This window comes from Nicotiana tomentosiformis, chromosome 9 (assembly GCF_000390325.3).
Source record: "Nicotiana tomentosiformis chromosome 9, ASM39032v3, whole genome shotgun sequence".
NCBI lineage: Eukaryota > Viridiplantae > Streptophyta > Magnoliopsida > Solanales > Solanaceae > Nicotiana > Nicotiana tomentosiformis.
The window spans coordinates 34,004,116-34,028,492 of record NC_090820.1 but is presented as its reverse complement, the minus strand read 5'-3'; the positions used below and the strand labels follow the sequence as shown (position 1 = coordinate 34,028,492).

The following is a 24,377-nucleotide window of genomic DNA, read 5'->3' as shown; positions in this document are numbered from 1 at the left end:
TCTTCTTTTCTTGTTTTACAGGACGCTAATTAGAAATTAATACTTTCTCCGTTTTATTTTAAATGACATATTTCGTTTATTAAGAGTTAAATCATGTGAAGTTTGACTAATATTTTATTTTTTATTTTTTATCATATTAACATGAGAAAAATTACAACTTATAATATTTTTTGTATAATTTTATAAATATTTTAGTTTTAAAATACCGAGTTGATCTCTCTACAAATAAATTACGCCGTCTAAATTTGAAAGAAGGGGAATATAATTTTACATTTTCTCAAAACTATGTATTGGATAGTGATAGCATATGGCGTTAGGCCATCTAATTGGAGCAAAGGGAAAAGTGGGCAAAAGAAAGATGGGTTGAGTGTTGAAATGAAACCTACTCGTCAACATTTATTAGTTATCCTACCATGCCATACAGCCAACTACTAGTGTCATTCCTACGATTACCTCCAACTTGCAGGGTGCTTAATAAGGTTTGTGTTTTAGGCCCTCAAATTTAAGAGGCTTCATTTTTTTAGAAATAATAAATTTATAGGTATTAAAAAAATAATATTTAGTATTTTTAGTACAAAAATAGGTTTTCTCATATAAAAGGAAAGACATTTTTAGCTATGCAAATAAATTAATTATTTGGCTTACTTAAAAATGAGTAGTATGAATAGTTAACATGTGAATGAAATTGATTTGTCAAGAAAATAGTACAAGTAGAAGATACTGTAATCGATATACTCAATCAAATAAAATGAATTTTCTTTTACAAATGCTTATATTGCTTATAGAATAATATTAATAATTTCTATAGCAGTTGCCTCAGTAAAAGAAGTATTTCAAAATTAAAATTAACAAAATCTTAGCTAAAATCAATAATGTCTCAAGAAAGATTAATTGGGTTGGCAATTTAATTAAAAAGTAATTATTTAAAAAATTAATTATAAAAATATTATTAACCACTTTGTATCTCAAAATTATAGAAAAATAGATTTCAATTTTTTTTATTATTTTATATATATATATATATATATATATATATATATATATATATTATAACATTTTAAAATATAATTTAGACATCACGGCCATACATGTATTTGAGCCGCTCTTGTGGACAAAGAATATGGATTGAATGTAATTATCAATGACAAATTATTAATCAGATGTTTGACTTGGCTTTAAGCCACACGGATGTGGTTGAGCCGCCATTGACAACTTGGACAAAGAATATGGATTGGATGAAATTATCAATGACAAATTATTAATCGGCCTAATAAGCTTGAATTTTTCATACAAATGAGTGTTGAAAATGAAACCTACTCGTATAACATTCAAGAATATTCCTACAAATGTAGTTCATCTTACTGTTACTTTTGCTTCAAACTTTTTCAAATTATTTTTGGTAAAAATTATTTTAAAACCAATACAAATTGAAAAAATAATATTGTCAATGTTATTTTGAAGAATTAACCGGCGTCTACCCAACCACTTAAACTAAAAATAGCCGGTGGGAATATAAAATATGCATAATTTATGTATTATATATGTATAATTATATATAATCAATATATAATTTTTGTATATGATTAGAAAAAGTAAACAACGATATGATCGCCTATCGTATAAAGATCCCTTATTTTTTTTTATCCTTGAAAAACTGTGTCAAATAACGAAGCAAGCATTCTAATACTTGGGTTCAACATATAAACTATGAATTTGGTTTTCACGTGGAAGTCATTTACTAGAGCACATAAAAGTAAGTTGCCTTGAACATATCTTATTTACTAGTAACAATAAAGATTTTTTAACAAAATATTAAGGTATATTAAGAAGGCATAGGAAATACCGCAGAAAATACCATGTTAATCTTAAGGCGGAAACAACTTTCACCAAATTATTGGCTCCCAATAAGAAAGAAAGTGAACTTTTTTTATTTGTTTCACCAAATTATTGTCTCCCAATAAGAAAGAAAGTGAACTTTATTTATTTGTTTGATAAAAAAAATTACACATTACAATAAAAGTGATTCATTATTTATTATCCACTATATCGATGCGGAACACTTGATACTCCGTGTACTATAGCAATTTTAGTATTTGTTGGCACTAATTTGTTAATTTTTGCATAGTGATGTGTAAAATATTTTACAATCTAATTATTTACAAATTAATTACATGTAAGTATACCGCAAGTGAACGAAAAACTTTCAAAAAGAAGTAGACAAGTTTGTGTATTCAATCAAATTACATTAATTATGTGCAAAACTGTTTATACCATTAGTGATTACAATTTAAAATTCACTAAAATTTATTTTAAAACATTGAAATAGAAAAAAACTTGTATTTGGAATACGCGTGAAATGTTACAATAAAATAAGAAGTTTTTTTCTTTTGCAAAAAATATCTTCCTAAATTTGAACGAAACGCCTGTAAATAATTCTAAAATAGTGCGAGTGAAATAATAAGAAAATCTAAAAAATATTTCCACATTGAACTGAAATACTCCAAAATTTCGATACAATCAAAGCAGCACAGAAACGATCAACTGAAAACCCAACATCAGAAAAGGGTCTATAAAAGCGAACCATACTCTTCTATACCCTTTATTATTTCCCCATTTGCCTTATCTAGCTGTTCACTCTCTTCGTATTCTCCGCCACTTTCTCTCTTCAGATCCATTTTCTTTTTAGATCCCATCATTCAACAATGGCTTCTGTTACTGGATCTTCTTTCGCCATCTCTTCCCTTTCCTGCTCTTTCAAGCAGAATCAGGTCAATTTTCTTTATTTTCACTCTCAAATCTGTTCTTCTTTTTCTCTATTTTTTTGTTTTATAATTAGACCCTTTTTTTTGTTTATCCTGTGTTTTTTTGTCAGAAATCTTATCTGGGTAATTTTATGGTTGTGAGTTTCTTGATATTTTTTAGGTTGATGCTGATGTGTGAAAAAGCTTCGATTTTTCCTATTTTTCTTGCTGATGTGTTTTAAAATGTTTTGGATCTTATTGTTATACTAGTGCTGTAGTTATGTGACTTGTTTGGAAAATATTTTGGTGATGAAATATTTTGATTTTGCTGAATTAATAAAAAAAAATTTGTGTCTTTGTAATATTTATTTGGGAATAGACTGTCATTTAATAAGAAATTGTTTGAAAGATTCTTTTGGTGATAAAAAAAGATTGGATTTTGCAGCTCTTTTAAACTATTTATTTAGACCTTGCAGTTCTTATTATTTTCTTTGTTTTTCTAATAGATTAGATCTATGTTTGATAGAATGTGGTAGTTGTGAAAGATTCTTTTGAGGAGGAAAAATCTCCATTTGCAGCTTCACCATTTGATTTTGTAGGCTATATCTTTAGAATTAGAATACAATGTATGTTCTTTTTACTTACTTTTTTTTTTTTCCGATTAATGTAATGTATTATAATTGATATAGTTATTATAAAAACCAAAACTTTCATGAAGTTGCTTAAGCAAAGTTATCTGTGAAACACAGGAAAGGGAATTTTTGTTGCCACATATGGAAAGTGTGATTTCTCATAATTTTTCCTCCTATTTTACTAAAACAATTTATTTGACTTATACAACCCTTTATCCTTGTGTTTTACTTTCCTCTTTATTTATAATTGGTCATGGCTCTATAACTCTATTGAGTTTGTTCCCTTGAATTGGTGCAGGTGCATTTGAAGACCTCTCTTTCTATTAAGGGAGTGAGCTCCCCTTCTCTCAGATTGAAGCCAGCTACTGGTCGCTTCAGCATTACCTGTGCGGTAATGTCTTTGCTTCCTTTTTAGTAAATCCTAATCCAAGCTGTTCGGATATTCTTTTTTTGGTGGAAATTGGTATTACTACTTATATCACAAGTAATGCATGTTTAATAGTGTTGGCTTAGTGTTATATTTTGTTTAGTTGATAAAAGAGATCATTGATTCGATGGTGCGTGGTATTTGGCAATTGTCATAATCTGTTTTCCTGAAGGCTTTGCTTCCTTTTACTCAATTTAGTATCTTTAGATGACAAGATTCTATCTGTATACCCAACTCTTCTGCTTAAAATTAATAATAGAAAGAGGAGGGAAGGAGTAACATCATCTATCTTCTGACTTTTGTGGACCAAAATTTGAAAGCATTTATGTGAACATGTGTTCCTCACTTCGTACTAGTTAGGCCAAGTACATTATTATCAGTAGCAAGTAGCAACAGCACAGCTGTTGCCTCTTTCCTAATTTTGTCTTGTCCGGCTCACTTGACAGTGACACATGGTGCAGGAAAATATGTGCTTATTAGAAATTAACTTAACCCCGTGCCACTTATTAAAACTAAGAAGTGTATTTGTGCAGGCTAAACCAGAGACAGTTGACAAAGTGTGTGAGATTGTGAAGAAACAACTGGCTCTTACTGATGATAAAGTAGTCAACGGAGAGTCAAAATTTACAGCACTTGGTGCTGATTCTCTTGACACGGTATGTTGACTCTAGAACAAACTTTTGCTGTGCTAATTCCCTGAAATGTTGTGTCGTTCAAAATGGCCCTTGAAACTTTACAAGTGTCTCGATATGGGATTTACCTAACATATTTAGAACCCTAATGATAATGTTGTATTGCAGGAATGTTAAAGTAACGTGGCATGCTTTCATTTAGAAACTGCGACTAGCTACTTCCATTTGTAAACCGTTTCCTGAATTTTTGGAATGATCATTCTGAACTACTTAAAAATATGATAAAATGCTGTTTATAACCATATTAGACAAGAGATACCGAGCTTTACACTTATTTTCTGTAACTAAGACATCCAAACTTCTAGTAGGGCAGCGTTAGCTGCTTTTTTTCTTTTCTTGTCGAGTATACTTCCAATAGTTCATTCATGCTCTTCCGCAACCAAATTTCTCCTGTTTCAGGATCTCCATATAAAACTCTCAGCCTTGTTTAAAATATCGTGCAAGTCGTGTTTTGGAATGCATCTTAATTGACTTGGTTATTGATATTATCGTTTATGTCCAGGTTGAGATTGTGATGGGACTTGAGGAAGCGTTTGGAATCACTGTGGAAGAAGAGAATGCACAGACTATTGCAACAGTTCAAGATGCTGCCGACTTGATTGAGGATCTCATTACCAAGAAAGCTTAAGAAATATTGAGCTATAGAGCTTGCCTAGCAAATTAGGTTTGGTAGGTCTCATTTTGGTTGAAAGTTTGCATATCTTATTTAGTCTTTTAATCGTCATCTCTCCTTGTGGAGAGCGTCTATTGCAGTTGGTTCCAATGAGCCATGTCTAGGTAAAAGGATTTCTTTTATCTGAGAGGAACTCTCGTGTCTTGTTTCTTTCATTTACTGTAAGACATTATGGTCATATTTAAAGATATCCTTGTACTATCTGTGTTTTCCGACTCCATTCTGCAGACTGTTTTGCCTACAGTCAAATAATTATATTTTTCAAGTAGACTCTAAGGGGTCGTTTGGTGAGGGATAAGGGATAACTAATCTCGGGATTAAGTTTGAGATGAGTTTATCCTATGTTTGGTTGGGATAAAATTGCGGTGTAACTAATTTTGGGATAATTAATCCTGGAATAACTTGTTTCCAACCAAACAACCCCCTAAGTGTTCTATTGAGGCCAAAGTTGAAAACCTCAATCCAAGCTAGTCGGGGCAGGCAAAACTTGAAAAAAGAATTAAGTGATATTTTAGGTTTAACTCATTAAGAATTTTTAATATGTATTTATCTTGAATGCTCTGATGATGTGTACGGTTGATATGTGTCTATGGGAGCCCCTACATGCTGGCCTTCTTTTTTTGGTCAAACATGTTGATGCCCACTTGTATATAACTACTTCTAGGTTATAATACCAGCAAAATAAAGAAGCAAAGTAACATTACCATGTATGTAATACATGGTATTCAATAAAAGGGCCAAAGCCCATTCTGGCCAAAGATCAAAAAACGAAGAGAAAGGGGAAGGGGAAAAGGAAAAGGGGAAAGCACTCAAGCAGCACAAGCATTGAGGGGGAAGTGCACAGATAGCCATTGATTAGAGATGTCTTTATTTTTTAGTCATTATTTTAAATGTATTTACTCTTTAGCCAGTGCTTAATAAATTTTTACCCGTCGGACAAAACTACCCCTGTGCTAGACGTAGGTGGTGTAAATATTAAGGACATGATGCCCTTAACTTCATGAATGTTGTATAAATATTTAGGACAAAGTGTCCTGTATTTGCACCTTCTGCTGCTAAACTTTAGGACATCATGTCCTTAACTTCATATGTGCAGTGTAAATGTTAAGGACATGGTGTCCTTAACTTCATGTGTGCAATGTAAATGTTAAAGACATAATGTCCTTAACTTGTATTTGTACCTCCTGTTGTTAAACTTTAGGACATCATGTCCTTAACTTCATATGTGCAGTGTAAATATTAAGGACGTGGTGTCCTTAACTTCATGTGTTCATTGTAAATGTTAAGGACATAGTGTCCTTAACTTCATGAGTGATGTGTAAATATTAAGGACAAAGTGTTCTATATTTGCACCTTCTGCTGATAAACTTTAGGACATCATGTCCTTAACTTCATATGTGCAGTGTAAATATTAAGGACATGGTGTCCTTAACTTCATGTGTGTAATGTAAATGTTAAGGACATAATATCATTAACTTCTATTTGCAACTTCTGTTGTTAAACTTTAGGACATCATGTCCTTAACTTCATATGTATAGTGTAAATGTTAAGGACATAGTGTCTTTAACTTCATGTGTGCAATGTAATTGTTAAAGACATAGTGTCCTTAACTTCATGAGTGATGTATAAATATTAAGGACATGGTGTCCTTAACTTCATACGTGCAGTGTAAATGTTAAGGACATGGTGTCCTTAACTTCATGTGTGCAATGTAAATGTTAAAGACATAGTGTCCTTAACTTCATGAGTGATGTGTAAATGTTAAGGACATAGTGTCCTTAACTTTATGAGTGATGTGTAAATATTAAGGACATGGTGTCCTTAACTTCATATGTGCTGTGTAAATATTAAGGACATGGTGTCCTTAACTTCATGTGTGCAATGTAAATGGTAAGGACATATCATTAACTTGTATTTGCAACTTCTGTTGTTAAACTTTAGGACATATATCCTTAACTTCATATGTGCAATGTAAATATTAAGGACATGGTGTCCTTAACTTCATATGTGCAGTGTAAATGTCAAGGACACGGTATCCTTAAATTCATGTGTGCAATGTAAATGTTAAGGACATAATATCATTAACTTGTATTTACAACTTCTGTTGTAAAACTTTAGGACATCATGTCCTTAACTTCATATGTGCATTGTAAATATTAAGGACATGGTGTCCTTAACTTCATGTGTGCAATGTAAATGTTAAGGACATAGTGTGGGCCATCGGACTGGGTAAAACCTGAATTAACCGTGGTACACTTGCGAAAAACTCCTTGCCGAGGGCCTGTGCACCCCCGGGATTAGTCGGGGTTCAAAGAGACTCGGACACCCGGTGCAAATCAAAAAAAAAAATGTTAAGGACATAGTGTCCTTAATATTTTACACATCACTCATGAAGTTAAGGACACCATGTCCTTAATATTTACACATCACTCATCAAAAAAGGGTAAAAAAGACTTTTCGTATCAATTTTAATAGAGTAGTGGCTATTTTTGCTCAACATTAAAAATACTGGCTAAAAAGTAAATACCACTTAAAAAAGTGGCTATACCACACCATTTCGACAAGCGTTGAAGCATTCAAAAACAAAAGAATAAGGGGCCAAGTTCAACAGAATCAAAACGGACAGAGGCGATCAAAAGCAACCACAAAGTGGGTTTACTTTGTGCAACCACAAAGTGGGTTTATTTTGTTCTAGCAAAGGGATTTACCGAGAAGGGGAACAAGCTAGGTAATTGAATTCTAAAACTTTTTCATGGTAATCTGATCCTATTACTTAATACTTAGCACACTATTAGCTATCAACAAAATTTAAGTTACTATTAATCTAGTACAGACAATGGAATTTTATATACATGATTCTTATAGGGCTGAGTAGATATAATTTTGGAATTGGATTAAGAATTTGAAAGATAAAGTCAAGGAAATTGGGAGAAATTCATAAGACTTTTTCGTGAATTAACTGGATATATCATATGAATAAGTTGTATTTAATAGATTTTGAAGTATTCTAAACTACTAGTAGCGTGAGTAAGTATAAATTGACGAATTAAGAGTCAAACATGGACCCAAGGGTTGGGCATTCTAAATTAGCTATGAATTAGCTAAAACAAGGAAATTAACACGAGATCGATATTGATGTGATTATAGATTGATTGAAGAAAGTCGTACGGATCGTTCGACATGACGAGTTTGGTATTTCGCACGAAGTACTGTGAGTAGTAATCTTACCGCAATTTGTGTTTTCATAACTTGCATGATTTATACATGATTTTTAATATGAATATGTTACCGATGATTTTGAGTTGCATATGGGACAAGTCTTTTACTCGATATGATACCGAAATAGTTATTTGAGATGATTACCGTTGTTTTAAATATTGTTGTTGTCATTAGATATGTTTTACCATTACTTGAATTTACTGTTATCGAAATGAAATTTCATGAATTGATATGAACCTAAATGCCCTATATTATGTTAAAATATTTTCCTATGAGTATATACGGTTACAAAGACAAGTATAAATGGAAGTAGACTTTGAAGGATCCCGTAACTAACGGCGGGTTCGTTAGACCTGGTGCACCTTGTAATTACCGATTACCGTTACAACCCTCGCTAGTGGAAAGGTAGAACTAGCATACCATTACCGATTTCCCTCGAGTAGGGACTACCGTTATATTTGACTTCTTGCGAAGAAGTCCACAGTTATACAGATTACATGATCCGTTCATTGAAACCTCCCAAATGTGAATATTGATATTATACAGTGGTTACCGAGCTTATTACTGAATTGTTAATTGTATTATACTACAAGAAAAATATGATGAGACTGAAAATTATTTATTGTTTCTGAAAGGGCATTTTTATGTTATTTTCTGTTTGATATACTAGTATGTTTTCTGACTTGTCCTCAATGAAAACGGTTGTGGTTAAGTGTTATCACTCACTGAGCTAGTGACTCACTCCCCGCTAATTGTTTTTACAGAGACAACAGTTGACGCAGGCAAGGATTTCGTTAATTAGAGCGCACGTGTTGATAGTTCTTGGTGAGCCTCGCACTTGTTCGCGTAGACGGAGATTTTATTTATTGTTATGGTCTTTTCTTTGAACTCTTAGAGTTGCTCCATAGTCATTCTTTTAGAGTCTTGAGTATTCTATTGCTACTATGGACTTAGGATGAGTATTGCACTTTTTTATCGAAATTGGAGATAAATTAGTATTTCTGGTTGTTAGTGGATTGATTCATAATGGTGAAAACTTATTTTGGTTAATTGATAAGTTATCAATTGTTTGGTTTGATATTAGGATGATTGGTTGTTGATTTTGAGACAAAAATTTTTTTGGACAGTCCAAAAACAGGGAAAACTTTATTCGATTTTCTGTAAAATACCGATGAAGCTTACTTGGGAGCACTTACTCCTAAGCGCCGGTCACGATCCTAAATTGGGTCATGACAAAATTGGTAACAGAGCTTAGGTTTTAAGACCCGAGTCATGGAGCAATGTTTAGTAGAGTCTTGTTCATGGGTATGTAGGCGCCCATACTTATGATCTTGAGGCTACTGAACATCTAGGAATGTTTTCTCTTCTTTCATTCTTTGATCGTGCATTGAGATAACTTGAGATTGACTTTGAAGTATTTCTTTCGTAGATGGCTAGGACATGCACACCCTCATCTGCTGGACGTGGTACTACCCGAGGTGGCGGTCAAGTTGGGGTTCATCAAACTAGAAGACAGGTTGCTCCTCAACCTGAAGTTGGGAACATGGGTCAACCCCAAGCTGCTATGCCAGATCAAGTGCAAGGGCAGGGAATTCAGGACGCTCCACCAACAGTTCCAATTGTTATACCTACTGTTGCCTTACCTGCATACACAGTGGCAAGGTTATTGAATGTGTTAGGGGAATTGGTTCCTACTTAGGGTGGAAGTTCAGCTCCTCAGGATACTTTACAGACACAAGCACGTGTACAGACTCAGACTTTCGGGAATAAGGAGGTATCCCTACAAGAGTTCCTGAAATTGAAATCACCAAAATTCACAGGTTCTGATAATTCGGCAGATCCTCAAAGTTTCTTGGATGGGACACTCAAGGCATTATGTGCTCTAGGATGTTCAAGTGAGAGAGCCGTGGAGCTCGCAGCATACAAAGTAGATGATATGGCTAACACATGGTATGAAACAGTATTGCTAGGAAGGCCAGCAGGAGCAACACCACTGACATGGGACGAATTCACTAAATTATTCATGAATCATTTTCTTCCAGACAGCGTGATGCAAAAATATGCTAGATACTTTGAGAGATTGGTTTAGACTCCAGATATGGATATGTCAACATATAACACCAAGTTTTGTAAGTTGGCTAGATATGCTACTTACTTAGTGCCTACCGAAGAAGCTCGAGTTCAGAGGCTTGTTGATGGGTTGGTTGTTCGTCTATACACTGCTGTAGCCCCACAGATGAAGACTTTGTCATACTCTGATGCAGTCGATCTCGCTAGAAAGATTGAAAACAAGGGACGTGACGAGAGTGCAGCTAATGATTTACGTAAGAAGGCCAAGACAGGGGGATCTTTCATTGGCTGTTTTGATGAAAATCGCAGAGCAAGAAGTCAGGGACAACAGCAACAAGGTTCTCAGACAAGGACACACATGTTTTCACAGTCCACATATAGACCACATTACAGACAGGGTACCAGGGAACTATCATCATCTGGACATCATCATTCTGGGCAGATATATGCCACTACTCCAGTCTTCCAGACCTGTGGTAGATCACATTTGGGCCAATATCGTGTTCTAACTGGAGAGTGCTTTCGGTGTGGCTAGTTGGGACATCACTTGAGGGATTGTCCTCATCCTCCGAGAAATTTCAACCAGGCTTCTATTCAGTCAACTGCACTTACTCAGACCACTCGTAATACTTCAGGTGCAACAGGTACAAAAATAGAGGTCAGGTGCTGGAGATTGTGCTACTGTGAATCAAGGACAAGGGAATGCTGGTAGAGGTCAGGCGAAAGTTTTTGCATTTACTAGACAGGTTGCTCAGGCCTCGAATGCTGTGGTTACATGTATTCTTTCTGTCTGTTCATTTGATGCACTTGCGTTGATTGATCTGGGATCTACTCACTCCTATGTGTTCTCGTACTTTGCTTTGAGGTTTAGTAGACAACCTGAGCTATTGAATGATCCTTTTCTGGTTGCTACTCCTGTTAGAGAGTCTCTATTAGCTGAATACGTGTATCGTGCTTACCAGATTCGGGTTGAGGGTGGAGATACTCTAGCTAACCTTATTGTACTTGATATGATTGACTTTGACATGCTGATGGGAATGGATTGGTTATCTTCTTGCTATGCTATCGTCGATTATCATGCAAAAATAGTCAAGTTTGAGATACCAAACGAACCTAGTTTTGTTCTAAAAGGGGGTCAGGTTCCAGCGACTTGCAAAGTTGTATCTTTTATGAAAGCTCAACAACATGAATATTGCTCCTGCATGCACGTTTTGTGATAAAAGGCAGCCCGGTGCACTAAACTCTCGCTATGCACATGGTCGGGGGAAGGGCCGGACCACAAGGCTCTATCTTATGCAGCCTTACCTTGCATTTCTACAAGAAACTGTTTCCACGGCTCGAACCCGTTGACTTCTTGGTCACATGGCAGCAACTTTACCAGTTACGCCAAGGCTCCCCTTCATGCATATTTTGTGATAGTGCAAATGAAATTATCAACCATATTTTTTTCGACTGGTGCAATATTGAAGCCTTTTGAAATACTATCATCCAAAGTTGCTCTAATCCTACACTAAAACAACAGTGCCATTTTTTCTCCTGATGAATGGTGCAACATCTGGAATTTACTTAAGAACAATTCATTTAACAACTTCTTTTTCTTGGAAAGAACTATTCCCATTCTGTTTATGGCATATTTGGTTAGCTAGAAATGACATTCTTTTTAATTAGAAGAAGGCAACCATGAATTCTTATGATACCATCGCCAAGGCTACTGAATACGCCCTTTTGCTTGCTAGGAATGATACTGTTAATAAGAATACTATTAATGTAAAATGGGAACCTCCACTAATTGGGAATTATATACTGATGGTTCTTCCTTCGGCAACCCAGGTGTAAGGGTAACTGGAGGAGTTATATACGTAATAGTACTGGTGATTGGATACTTGGCTTCATAAAGGGATCGGAATCCCAAATCGTCTTAATACTTTGACAGAGTTATTACTTATACAGGGACTCAAGATTGCAAAGCATAATAATTGGATGCAACAACTGGAAGATCCAAAACTCTCGCATAACTATAGAGAGCAGAATAGGGTAGCAAACCTCTTAGCCAAAGAAGTATATTACAATTTCAAAGAGAAAGCTCGACCTGTAATTGTGATTTGGTAGCAAACAATGCTACAGTCTGCGCAGGGAACAATTGTGCTCCCTTAGTTTGTAATATTACTACTTAAGCTTCTTTAAATAATGGTTAACCTAAAAAAAATAAATATCAACGGCGATCTCATGTCTGTGAGATTAACGATCATAGCATCTATGATGGATATAACTGTCTTGCTCAAGATTCAATCTAGCTTTCACATTGTTTGTCCAGGGATCACAACATTAAGTCTTCCTCTTCCATATAATAAACCCATGTTTCTTAGAAAACCAATAATTCCTGACCCCATTAACCATAATTGTCATGTCATACACATTTTCTGGTCCTTCCGATGATGCCATATATGTATGCTCGGCGGTATGATGCACACCAAAGTAACTATTCCCTTCATTCATTGATTTCTCGGGGCCGATATAGTCGGCAATAGCAATTCTTGGAATTCTTCACTAAAGTCTTTGTTAATAAATCTTTGTACAAAAAGACAGAGAGAAAGAATACTGCTTAAATTTTAATAGTTAAAATATTTTAAAATTTTGAATTAAACTATTCAAATTTTAGTATCAGTAAATAAAGTATTTTATAACAAGATCCAAGGTAATATAGGGAAAATACATGGCTAGCATCTTATTAATTTAAATTAGCGTCATTTTGGTGAGAGACAAATCAATCAATATTTGACTAATAAGAGCTAAATTTACAAAGAGTGTATTGATATAATATAATTAATGATGTCACTTATTGCGATCCCAAGTCTATGATTAACAATGCTCTAACGAAAGTCAAAGCATGTATATGCGCATAATTTTCCATTTCTATGTTCAATTTCTCATTCACTTTGTTGGTCCGAGGATCAATTACAACCACTTCTCCCTCTTTGAATATCCGAGGATCAAATACCACCACTTGTCTCTCTTCGAGTATAATCAACTTTTATGTTTTTGCATTACTAAATTAGTTGTATAAATTTGATGCTAATTGAAAAGTTGATTGACTATCTATTAACCCTGTATGGTGAAATACCATCTTACTTAATGATACTTAGATAGTTGGTCAAACATGGTTGCAGTGGCGGCTGTGGCTAAAGCCAAAACTTAAGGAGGCCCTAAATTTTTTAGTATTTTTTTTATATTTTATTTGATGTTTCTTCTTATAGCTTCCTAAAATGTAAGAAAGTTAATCATAAATTTGGACAATAAATTGTTTTCACTTAATAATATGATTAGTACGTGTAATTCTCACGAGACATATTTTTTTTTTATTGATTTTAGTTTACAAACTTTTTTTATTTGAGGAATCGTTAGAGAAAATATTAAAAGTACTCTATAAGCAATATAAACATTTAAAAAAAAATATAATTCATACTTCAATGCAAATTAGAGTATCATCTTTTACTTGTATATTTTTTGTATTACTTTTAGTTCCAAAAATTGGTAAAATCATCAATTTCATAGATCATTATGCTTTAAAAGATATTCAAGGTTAATAGCTTGTTCCACCAAACTTCTTCAAGGGCAAAAACGTTTCCCCCCAAAAAAGTACATTTTTTAAGAAGTTGAGTTGTTTGCTCAAGCTTTTAAGAGGAATCAGGCTACACAACATATTTTCCAATCTAATCGTTTAATGCTTTAGTTAGTTTGAGCTTGAAAATATTTAAAAAGATATTCAAAGAATTAAAAAAAAATTCTTACAATACCGAAGTTATAAACAAGAATGATTCAAGTTCAAATGCATTAGACAAAATTAAGAGAGGAAGTAGCTACAAATTTAATTGCCTACTATTTTCAACCGTAATTACATTACATATTTTAAAATAGTATATAGTATAAACTTTGAAAATATGGACGTAGTGGAGGATAAAAATTGACATGTGACTACAAAAAATTATTTTTTCACTAAAAATAAATATATGGAGTAATTATTTATATTATATATAAAATTAATTTTGGGGCCTTAATTTTGTGGGGCCCAGACGCCCCGGTGAGAAGGTGTGAGAGGTTGACATTGGAGGACATACGGAGATGTAGAGGTAGGCCAAAGAAGAGGTGGGGAGAGGTGATTAGGCAAGACATGGCACAACTTCAGCTGACCAAGTGATAGGAAGGAATGAAGGTCGAGGATTAGGGTAGTAGAGTAGGTAGTCGATCTAGAGTGTTCATAACAGTAGTATTGGCACGCAGTCTCGCTTTCTGTTGGTAGTATGTTTTTATGACTAACCGTTGTTTTCTTTCATTATTGATCATCTTACTATCTTGTTGTTTTTATTCTGCTTTTATATAGTTTTTTGGTGCTGTCCCTCGTCTATATTTTCATTAATGTGGTGCTTATGCTTTCCTGAGCCGAGGGTCTATTGGAAATAATCTCTCAATCCTCTTAAGGTAGGGGTAAGGTCTGCGTACACACTAACCTCCCCAGACTCCACGGTGTGGGACAATATTGGGTATGTTATAGTTTTTTGGGGGCCTAAAGCCACTGCTTTAGTGGCTTTAGGGTTGAGCCGCCCCTGCATGGTTGTTCTAGGTTTACTATCTCGTTTTTTCTTCATAAACTCTATTTATCTTCAAATCTAACTAATGATCCAACGCTTCCACTCACATGGGATTTTTGTCTGTTTTAGCAAAGTCTCAACTCTCAAGGTCTACAAACCTGAACTATAGCAAAGGCAGTAGTCCTAATATTGCTATTAGAAAGTCATGCATATTTCATTCACATCATTAGTACCCTTTGTTCAAAGTATTTGAGATGTTCACTGCATTGAGTAAAAGCTAAAAGACACAGTTACCTGTTGCTTCAAAAGTCTGGTTAGCATAAAAACCTATACCATTTACTCTTATAAACTGTTGGAACACCAATAATCCAACACCAATCTGCAATGAAGAATTTCAAGAATATTAGCTCGCGGTGAAACTATCCCCTTTGAGCTATGCCTGCCTTCTATTCAAACGCTTAATCATCATCGTCTGGAAGTGGTTGAGCAGCAGCTTGCAAAAGCTTTTGTTCATGCCTGGAATGTACAGAGGGGTATGGTTAAAGGCGATGGTAGGCTAGGAACACGCATTTTAGCCGTATTTTACACTCTAATTACTGCACTTTGAGCGTGTTTGAGCTTACATGATGATGATTTGCAATTATTACTTATTTTATGCCTTGTAGGAGATGATTCCAGAAGATGTTCTGGAGCTAAATTGAATAATTTGGAGCTTTAAAGTCTGAGTAAAAGCCCAAGAAATTAAATCGGGGTCGCATCTGGGGCTCGTGGACCGGCGTTGCATACGAAAGTTGGAAGAAAACACATAAGCTGGAGCAAAATATACTAGTGCGTCGCATAAGGCGTGACATTAAGCGTCGCATTAGTACAAAAGTTTTTCAGACGTTTGAGAAGTTCAGATTCTTGGAGTTTTTGGGTCTGACAGGAAAATACATTAATGCGATGTAGGGTGCGTAGCATTGTGCGACGCATTAGTACAAAAGTTTGTCAAGCAAGCTAAGTTCAGAGAGTTGATAACCGAGCAAAATACATTAATGCGATGCAGGGCACATAGCACTGTGCGACGCATGAAGTATAAAAAGTTTTTCAGGGTTTTTCATTTTGGCTCAAAGAGGGTAGTTTGGTCCAGGAACGTTCCGACTTGGTATAAATACACTAGAAACAAGTTTTTAGGGGACTTTTAACCTATGGAAGATTGGAAGAGCATTGGAGACTCAAAGCACACAGATTCATCATTCTTTCCTCAACTCAACACCCGAGTTTGGATTGAATTCATGTTTTCTTATTATTCAACTTTATTTGTGATGACTTTCTCTATAATTATGGAGTAGTTTACCTTAGGGTTTGACGGATATGGTGTTTTGATTGATATTTGTGGATTTTAACTCTAGTTTTTTTACATGAATTCGTTTATGGAGCTTTGAATTGATTGCAACTTTATTCACCAATTCATTTAACTAAAATAGGAATGTTTTGGTGATTATATTTGCATTATTTTATTTAGTTTAATTCAGTGATTCTTTTAAGTAATCGAAAGAGCTTGTTGAATTGTTGAGTAAATCAAGTTAGGAGAATATTCGAGAGACGTTTTTCTAGATACTAATCCATTAATGCGTGCTTGCATATTTTTATAGTGCTTTATATTAGTTCACCTAGTAGAGTTAAGACTTAATCAAGAGAGGAGTCTTGGCTACACCTTTGAACTAATCATCGAGTGAATTTGTGAGAATCATTAGAACATTAGAGTGAATTGAACTAGAGTTAGATCCCAAATAGCTATCTTGCACCTATCCCGTCACGACCCTTATTTCTCTCATTGAATATTTTGGTATTGCTCAACTCTTGTTTTTCTGTGATCAATTGCTTTAGTTTTCATAGTTAATTTTAGTTATTAATAATCCCAACCAAAGTGTTAATCATCATGAATAGCGTTAAGCTAAAAAATACTTGAACCTTTTTAAATCCAATCCATGTGGAGACTATAATTAAACTATACTATCTTTGTCTAGCGAGCATCAATTTCATGTTGTGTTTTGCGCTCGTCAAATTTTGGCGCCGTTGCCGGGGATTGGCAATCAATAGTTTGGTGCTAATTCAGGAACAAATTTTATTTTATTCTTCACGGCTTTTTTCTTCTATGTGCAGGTAACAGGTTTAACTTCTCTAGTGTATGACTCGATTTTCTTCAAAAGAAGTGATCTCATACGACCCAGAGGTGGAAAAGCGTCTGATACAATTGAGGAAAGAGAAAGAACTCATCAGAAACTTTTTGGGGCAATCTTCAACCCAAGAACACATGTCTAAGAACAGTGATGATGGAGTAGATTTAGCTGCAAGAGAGGCAGCACAACAGAGAGAATAAGCTGCACGGATAGCAGTTGAAGGAGCCCTTAGAGCTGTTGATGAAACTGTCAAAGAAGATGGGGGTCAAAGATTCAATCTAAATTGATCCCTAGTTGAAGACCAGTTTGAAAATATGGCTCCCAGACCTGGGAGAGCATTACGTGACTATACCAGACTAGTTTACAATCAGGGACTGTCAAGTGTCAGACCTCCACCCATAGTAGCAAATAATTTTGAGTTGAAGCAAGGCTTGCTTCAAACCATTTAGAACAACTGTGTCTTTAGAGGGAAGGCGAATGAAGATCCTAACACTCACTTGATGGACTTTGAGGAAATCATGAACATTTTTCAGTATAATGGAATGTCGAAAGATGCAGTCTACATAAAGATATTCCCCTTTTCACTGAAAGATGATGCGAAACACTGACTTTGGAGCTTACCAACTGGGTCTATTAGGACATGGGAAGATATGCCTAAAACATTTCCTGACAAGTACTTCTCAGCTGCAAAAATAGTAAAATTCAGAAGAAAAATTCACAACTTTTGCCAGAAAGACACCGAAACGGTCTTCGAAGCCTGGAAAAGATTCAAGGAGATAGTGAGAAGATGTCAGCATAGTGGAATCGAACCATGGATGCAACTTCAGGACTTTTGGGATGGACTGACACCTTCCTCACGACGAACTCTGAGTACTGCAGTTGGAGGCCCTTTAATAAAGAAAACTCCTGAAGAGATTGTTGCGATTCTTGATGAACTGTATGAAGATGCTAACCAATGGCTCACTGAGAGTAATGATAGAAGAAAAGCAGTTGGGATTAACCAGGTAGACTCTAACACATCAGTGTAAGCCCGGATAGACACCATGGCCAGAGAGATAAGAAAGTTAACCTTAGCCAAGGTCCAGAGCGAGTCATCATCAGTTTGTGACTTTTATGGTAGGGGTCATCCAGTGTATGAGTGTGAGGCCTCGACTACAGATGAAATGGTAAATGCTATGGGGAGCTTTGACAGAGGCAACTACCAAAGTGGCAATAATTTTAACTCCATGGGAGCAACAGAATAACTCCATACCCCAGGGACATGGAGCTCCAGGTTTTCTCAATCAGTAGAGGCAACAATACCATCCTTCTAATCAGTCTAGCATAGAAGATCTTATGAAGGCATTTATTATTAAGACAAATGAGAGGCTTGAAACTCATGGCACAACCATTTGAAACTTGGAAAGATAGGTAGGGCAACTTGCTAATCTATTGTCTGAGAGGGTTCCAGGAACTCTCCCTGCTAATACTGAAAAAATCCAAAGAAGATAATAAATGTGGTGTCTTTAAGAAGTGGACACGTATTGAAGGATTCCATTGCAAAACAAAAGGATGAGTTGATTGAAGGAAATGTAGAGATTGTGGAAGAGCAAAAAAATAGCAATAATCAAGAAGGTGAAGTGAGGGTAGATGGTGGTCTGAAGAAGAAGAAGGGAAATACTAGAGCTCAGAAGAAGAAGAATGATGGGAATTCAATGAATGAGGAGACTGAGGAGATCAAATACATGCCTGCTCTACCTTTCCTCCAGAAGCAAAGAAGAGAGAAGCTGGACAAACAATTCAGACATTTTCTAGAAGTGCTCAAGCAGGTGCATGTTAATCTACCTTTCATAGAGGTGCTCTCTCAGATTCCAGTATATGCTAAGTTTCTGAAGGAGATATTGTCCAACAAACGTAAGTTGGAAGAGACATCGGATGTCAAGCTCACAGAGCATTGTAGTGCCATTCTGCAAAATAAGCTCCCTCAAAAGTATGGAGATCCAGGGAGTTTTACTATATCTTATTCTTTAGGAAGTACTAAGTTTGAAAAATCCTTGTATGATTCAGGTGCTTCTATTAATCTTATGCCTTTATCTATTTTCAAGAAATTAGAAGGAGAGATTGGAGAAATCAGATCTATACCTGTATCTTTGCAGGTGGAGGACCAGATCACAATCATACCTGAAGGAATAATGGAAGATGTGCTTGTTCGAGTGGATAAATTTGTGTTCCATATGGACTTCATTATGGTGAATATGGAAGATAAAAGGGAGGTCTCTCTAATTTTAGAGAGACCCTTCTTGGCTACTGGCAGAGCTATTCTGGACATTCAGGAAAGGCAGCTCATGCTCAGAGTGGGAGAAGAAATAGTGATTTTCAAGATGAAGGGAGCAATGGGGGCACCTAGAGATGAGCTGACTGCACACTCTAAATTCAAGGCAAGGGCCCTAAAAGAGTGACCCGGAGAGGGTAAGCATGACAAGTGTGAGGTGTACCCGAAGAAGGAAAAAAAACTTTTAGCATGGATGTGTGCATTGGGTCAGGCGTGCAACGTGGATCTCGACTTTGATTCAGACCCAAACTAGATGATTTAGGGAGTTTTCTTTACCTCTTTCTTTTTATTTGTGTGTCATGGGGATATGCCACAAATTAAAGTGTGGGATGTAAATATGTATATGTGTCTTTTTATTTGTGTGTGTTCTCTCATTAGTGTTATTTGAAAAAAAAAAGATTTTTTTTGACTTTTTCCGACGATGAATTTCCTCAACTATCTTCTTGAGGGATTAGAGGTGAAGAAAAAAAAATTATCTTTCATTTTTGTTTTATTTTCTTAAGTAGTGTAACAATTCCCCCTTGGTTTTTCTTTGTGTTGCGGTTCTTTTTCAAGGGTTTTACTTGAACCGGATGTAGTTAGTTTTTCTTTTATTAGGAATAGAGAAGTCTTGTGTTGTAGTGTTAAATGGAGATAACTTGTCTTAACTCTGTTGTCCTTGAGAGCGGTGAGTATTTTAGTTGTGACGCCTAGGCTTAGTTCTTGATTCATGAATAAGTATTTTAATTTGTTTGATTTTGACTTGGCTTAACCGCTTTGACTAGAGAGTTGGGATAGATCTGATCCTAAGTGAGTTATGTGCTATGGTGTGTGTGAGGATTTGTGATATTCTGTGCATGTCAATTGATGTCTAGAACTTACCATGTGTGTTTGCAAAGCGAAATAACAGTCTTGTTCAGTCTAGAAAGTGATATAGGCATTTTTTTGTTAAGCCAGATATATGTTTTTACCCACCTAATTGTGATATATGTTAGTTAGCCCCGTTGAGCCTGTAATCCTATTTCTTCGGCAACCACACTACAAGCCTGACCCCTTTATTTGAATTGACTCTTTGTTTGAACCTTTCACCTCAATTGAGCACTTGAATTTGTTATGAGCTTGTTAGAAGGTAAGTGGAGGTAAGGTTGGCTTTTGAGTGGAACTGAGAAAAATGGAGAAATGTGCGTTGTTTGAAAATTATGAGATCTACCTGTAAGGAATTGAAAGAAAAAACACAAATGTAGTTGCTTGAAAAAGAAAAAATTAGAACTTTGAAAAGGAAAATTTTGATTCCTTGCTAGTGGTAGTTCTCCATTACCACTTTAAGATTCGTAGTTCTCATCTTGTTTGTACTTTAAGATATTGTGAGCTTAATGCTATTATGTGTAAAGGTTGGGGTTTGGTTCAATATAAGTGTGAGGTTGGCATGTTAATATATATGTATTAAAGTGCTTAAGGAGGTGTAGTCACTATTATCGAAATTGTATCCTACCCGTCCTGCATCCTACATTACACCCAAATTAAGTCCTACTTGATCCTGGACTGAATGAGCTCCATTAGTAGAGTATTACACTACGAACAAGCCTATGGTATGTCTTCTGTGGCACATGAGTTTTATTTTGAGGGTGAGTTAATTCTTTCTATCTTGAATTCTTAATTGTTCATGAACTTTATTGTGTGTGGAACTACTCTCTATTGATTATGTGATGGCACATGACTTGTGAAGGAAATGTAATATTTTTAGCATCTGTGTTAGAGTAAGTGAGCAGGTTTTTGAAGAAAATGTGTGGTGCTTTTGAGTCGAGTCTTGAGGCTAGGATGTTACGGTATGGTGCTTAGTCTGCTTTAAATATTCTTGGCATGATGTTTGAGGGAAGTTGTTTGATGAAAAGATCGTCTCTATTTGAAGTGTAGTTTGATTGCTCGAGTAGGAGCAATAGTTTAAGTGTGGGTGTTGATGGTAGGCTAGGAACACATGTTTTAGCCGTATTTTGCTCTCTAATTACTGCACTTTGAGCGTGTTTGAGCTTAAATGATGATGATACACAATTATTATGTATTTTATGCCTTGTAGGAGATGATTTCGAGTTAAGAAGATATTCTGGAGCTAAATTGAATAATTTGGAGCTTTGAAGTCTGAGTAAAGCCCAAAAAATTAAACCAGGATCGCATCCGGGGCTCGTGGACTAGCGTTGCATACGAAAGTTTGAAGAAAGCGCATGGGCTGGAGAAAGGTGTACTACTGCATTGCATAAGGCGTGGCTTTAAGCGACGCACTAGTACAAAAGTTCGTCAGAAGTTTGAGAAGTTCAGAGACTTGGAGTTTTTGGGTCTGACAGGAAAATACACTAATGCGACGTATTAGTACAAAAGTTTGTCAGACAAGCTACGTTCAGAGAATTGACAACCGAGCAAAATACGCTAATGCAACGCAGGGGCGCGTAGCACTATGCGGCGAATGAAGTGTAAAAAGTTTTTCAGAGTTTTTCACTTCGGCTCAAAGAGGGTAGTTTGGTCCAGGAACATTCCGACTTGGTATAAATATACTAGAAACACGTTTTTAGAGGACTTTTGACCTACGAAAGATTGGAAGAGCATTGGAGACTTAAAGCACAAGGATTCCTCATTTTTTCATCAATTCAACACCCGAGTTTAGATTGAATTCATGTTTTTTTATTATTCAAATTTATTTGTGATGACTTTCTCCATGATTATGGAATAATTTACCTTAGGTTTTGACGGATATGGTATTTTAATTGATATTTGTGATTTTTAACTTTAGTTCTTCGCATGAATTCGTTTATGGATCTTAGAATTGATTGCAACTTTATTCACCGATTTATTTAATCGAAAGAGGAATATTTTGGTGATTATTTTTGCATTATTTTGTTTGGTTTATTCTGTGATTTTTTTAAGTAATCGAAAGAGCTTATTGAATTGTTGAGTAAATCAAGTTAGTAGAATATTCGAGTGACGTTTTCCTAGAGACTAATCCATTAACGCGTGCTTGCATATTTTCACAGTGCTTTATATTAGTTCACCTCGTGGAGTTAAGATTTAATCGAGAGAGGAGTCTTGGCTACACATTTGAACTAATCATCGAGTGAATTTGTAAGAATCATTAGAATATTAGAGTGAATTGAACTAGAGTTAGATCCTGAATAGCTATCTTGCACCTATCCTGTCACTACCTTTATTTCTCCTATTGATTATTTCGGATTTGCTCAACTCTTGTCTCTCAATGATCAATTGTTAATTGCTTTAGTTTTCATAGTTAATTTTAGTTATTAATCATCCCAACCAAAGTGTTAATTATCATGAATAGAGTTAAGCTAATAATTACTTGAACATTGTTTAAATCCAATTCTTGTCGAGACGATAATTAAATCATACTATCTTTAGCTAGTGAGCATCAATTTCGTGTTGTGTTTTGTGTTCATCAAAAGGTCATACAAACGGAAAGCAAAACTCCAAGCACAACAAAGCCTTTGCAACTCAAATAAACAAGCAACATATGTTCAAGCCTTTTTCCTTGATACGAGCAACTTGCATGATTAAAACCTGACAGGAACCTAATCCTTGTTCCATACTGCAGATTACATGGACTTGTCATGACTAAAATCGTACTTCTAACTCAGGTAACAAAATATGAAATGAATATCTGTATACTTGTCCGATATTTTCAGAAATAAGGCAAAGCTCTTAATTGTATGGAATATGCATATAGACACATGGTATTAGTAGAATCACAAAATAATGAAACACGAGTAAAGAGGTCTTACACTTACAGCTTCTGTGCAGTTAAATCAATTTGAACTTCTAGGGAGCAAGAGCAGGTGATTCCACAAAGTGAAGATTAGCATCCTTGAAAGCAGAACAAGAACAAACTGAGTTTCATACTGCACCAGAATATATGAATCGAGCAAACAGGAAATAGAATTATATTTAGACTTACCCCACAAGCTTTCTACTAAGGTATAGAAAAGGCTTCTCAAAATTCTGATTACTCTTTGACGAGATCTCATAGTATTGCAAATTTTTATTCCCGTGGAAGGTCACTTGCTTTGCCTTAACCTGTCTGTTCTTGACATCAACTTTGTTTTCAAAAAGAACAATGGGCATATTTTCACAAATCCTAAGAGAAGCAATAGAAATGTCAGGTTAGATTCAATTGCATATTATCAATTATAGTATAAGTTATATTGGGTATAATCCTGACAACCTGATAAAGAGTTCCAAACCTGCAAAGATCTTGATGCCATGTGGGAACATTCTCGTAGATCAGACGGGCTGTAACATCAAACATGATAATTGCACATTGCCTATGAATGTTGCACGATTAATATAAAGAAATTTGAGCAGCCAAAACAGTCAATAAAAACTTCAACCAAGACTACTAATGGCAAGTATTAGATCTTAGCTCAATAGATAGGGAGAGACTATCAGATTTCGCCATTATTAGACAACTCCCCTTTGTTGAGGAGCTTATCAGATTTGGTCAGTAATTTGCTTCCAAATGTATTTGTTGCAGAATCCCACAGGGAGAGACTATCCATCATACATTGATTGCAGGAGAATTGACTGTTTACTTATGGAACTTCTTTGGAGCTCTTCTTGGTGTTTGACGGAAACCTACTCCTGAAGTTCTTTTTACATGGTGGTCTTTGAAGCCCCAAAACACCATTCATCAAGTACTTCTTAGAGTCACTCAAATTGTTATTTGCTGGGAGATATGGAAAGCAAGGTGTATGCAAGATATGGATCTTCTAGAGTTTGTTTTGCTAGGATTAAACATCAGGCCATTTATTAGCTGAGGTGGGTAATATCTAAGAATTTGTGCAACATAGATTGAACATGGTAGTGAGCAGCCATCTGCTCTCAGGTT

At 35.4% G+C, this 24,377-nt stretch overlaps 3 protein-coding genes across 5 annotated transcripts; 2 read left to right on the top strand and 1 right to left on the bottom strand.

The window, feature by feature from the left end:
• Positions 1-2,459: 2,459 nt before the first annotated feature.
• On the top strand, positions 2,460-5,366 carry LOC104101813 (acyl carrier protein 1, chloroplastic-like). The gene is made up of 4 exons (XM_009609337.4): positions 2,460-2,768; positions 3,672-3,764; positions 4,334-4,456; positions 4,995-5,366. The coding sequence occupies exons 1-4, from the start codon at positions 2,703-2,705 to the stop codon at positions 5,118-5,120; spliced, it is 408 nt and encodes a 135-aa protein (XP_009607632.1). The 5' UTR covers positions 2,460-2,702; the 3' UTR covers positions 5,121-5,366.
• Positions 5,367-12,367: 7,001 nt separating this feature from the next.
• Positions 12,368-24,153, bottom strand: LOC104101812 (GTP-binding nuclear protein Ran1B-like). Of its 3 annotated transcripts, XM_070186118.1 has the most exons (4): positions 23,734-24,153; positions 23,448-23,627; positions 23,275-23,356; positions 12,368-13,001 (listed from the first exon to the last, which is right to left on the bottom strand). In XM_070186118.1, exons 1-3 carry the CDS (start codon positions 23,796-23,798, stop codon positions 23,299-23,301), a joined length of 303 nt encoding a protein of 100 aa, XP_070042219.1. In that variant the 5' UTR covers positions 23,799-24,153; the 3' UTR covers positions 12,368-13,001; positions 23,275-23,298. The 3 variants fall into 3 exon arrangements, with proteins under 3 accessions (XP_070042219.1, XP_033513430.1, XP_033513429.1); XM_033657539.2 differs by lacking the exon at positions 12,368-13,001 and having other exon boundaries at positions 23,006-23,356; positions 23,715-24,153; XM_033657538.2 differs by lacking the exon at positions 12,368-13,001 and having other exon boundaries at positions 23,006-23,356.
• On the top strand, positions 17,853-19,640 carry LOC138898580 (uncharacterized). The gene is made up of 2 exons (XM_070184657.1): positions 17,853-18,206; positions 18,732-19,640. The coding sequence occupies exons 1-2, from the start codon at positions 17,853-17,855 to the stop codon at positions 19,638-19,640; spliced, it is 1,263 nt and encodes a 420-aa protein (XP_070040758.1).
• Positions 24,154-24,377: the final 224 nt, after the last annotated feature.

Coding starts and splice junctions, on each gene's coding strand:
- LOC104101813 (XM_009609337.4), top strand. CDS start 2,703: ATGGCTTCTGTTACTGGATCTTCTTTCGCCATCTCTTCCCTTTCCTGC. Junction 3,765..4,333: donor GCTTCAGCATTACCTGTGCG/GTAATGTCTTTG, acceptor GTATTTGTGCAG/GCTAAACCAGAGACAGTTGA. Junction 4,457..4,994: donor GTGCTGATTCTCTTGACACG/GTATGTTGACTC, acceptor GTTTATGTCCAG/GTTGAGATTGTGATGGGACT.
- LOC138898580 (XM_070184657.1), top strand. CDS start 17,853: ATGCCTAAAACATTTCCTGACAAGTACTTCTCAGCTGCAAAAATAGTA. Junction 18,207..18,731: donor AAGCAGTTGGGATTAACCAG/GTAGACTCTAAC, acceptor CACGTATTGAAG/GATTCCATTGCAAAACAAAA.
- LOC104101812 (XM_070186118.1), bottom strand. CDS start 23,798: ATGTTTGATGTTACAGCCCGTCTGATCTACGAGAATGTTCCCACATGG. Junction 23,628..23,733: donor TGGCATCAAGATCTTTGCAG/GTTTGGAACTCT, acceptor TGCTTCTCTTAG/GATTTGTGAAAATATGCCCA. Junction 23,357..23,447: donor CTTAGTAGAAAGCTTGTGGG/GTAAGTCTAAAT, acceptor TCTGCTTTCAAG/GATGCTAATCTTCACTTTGT.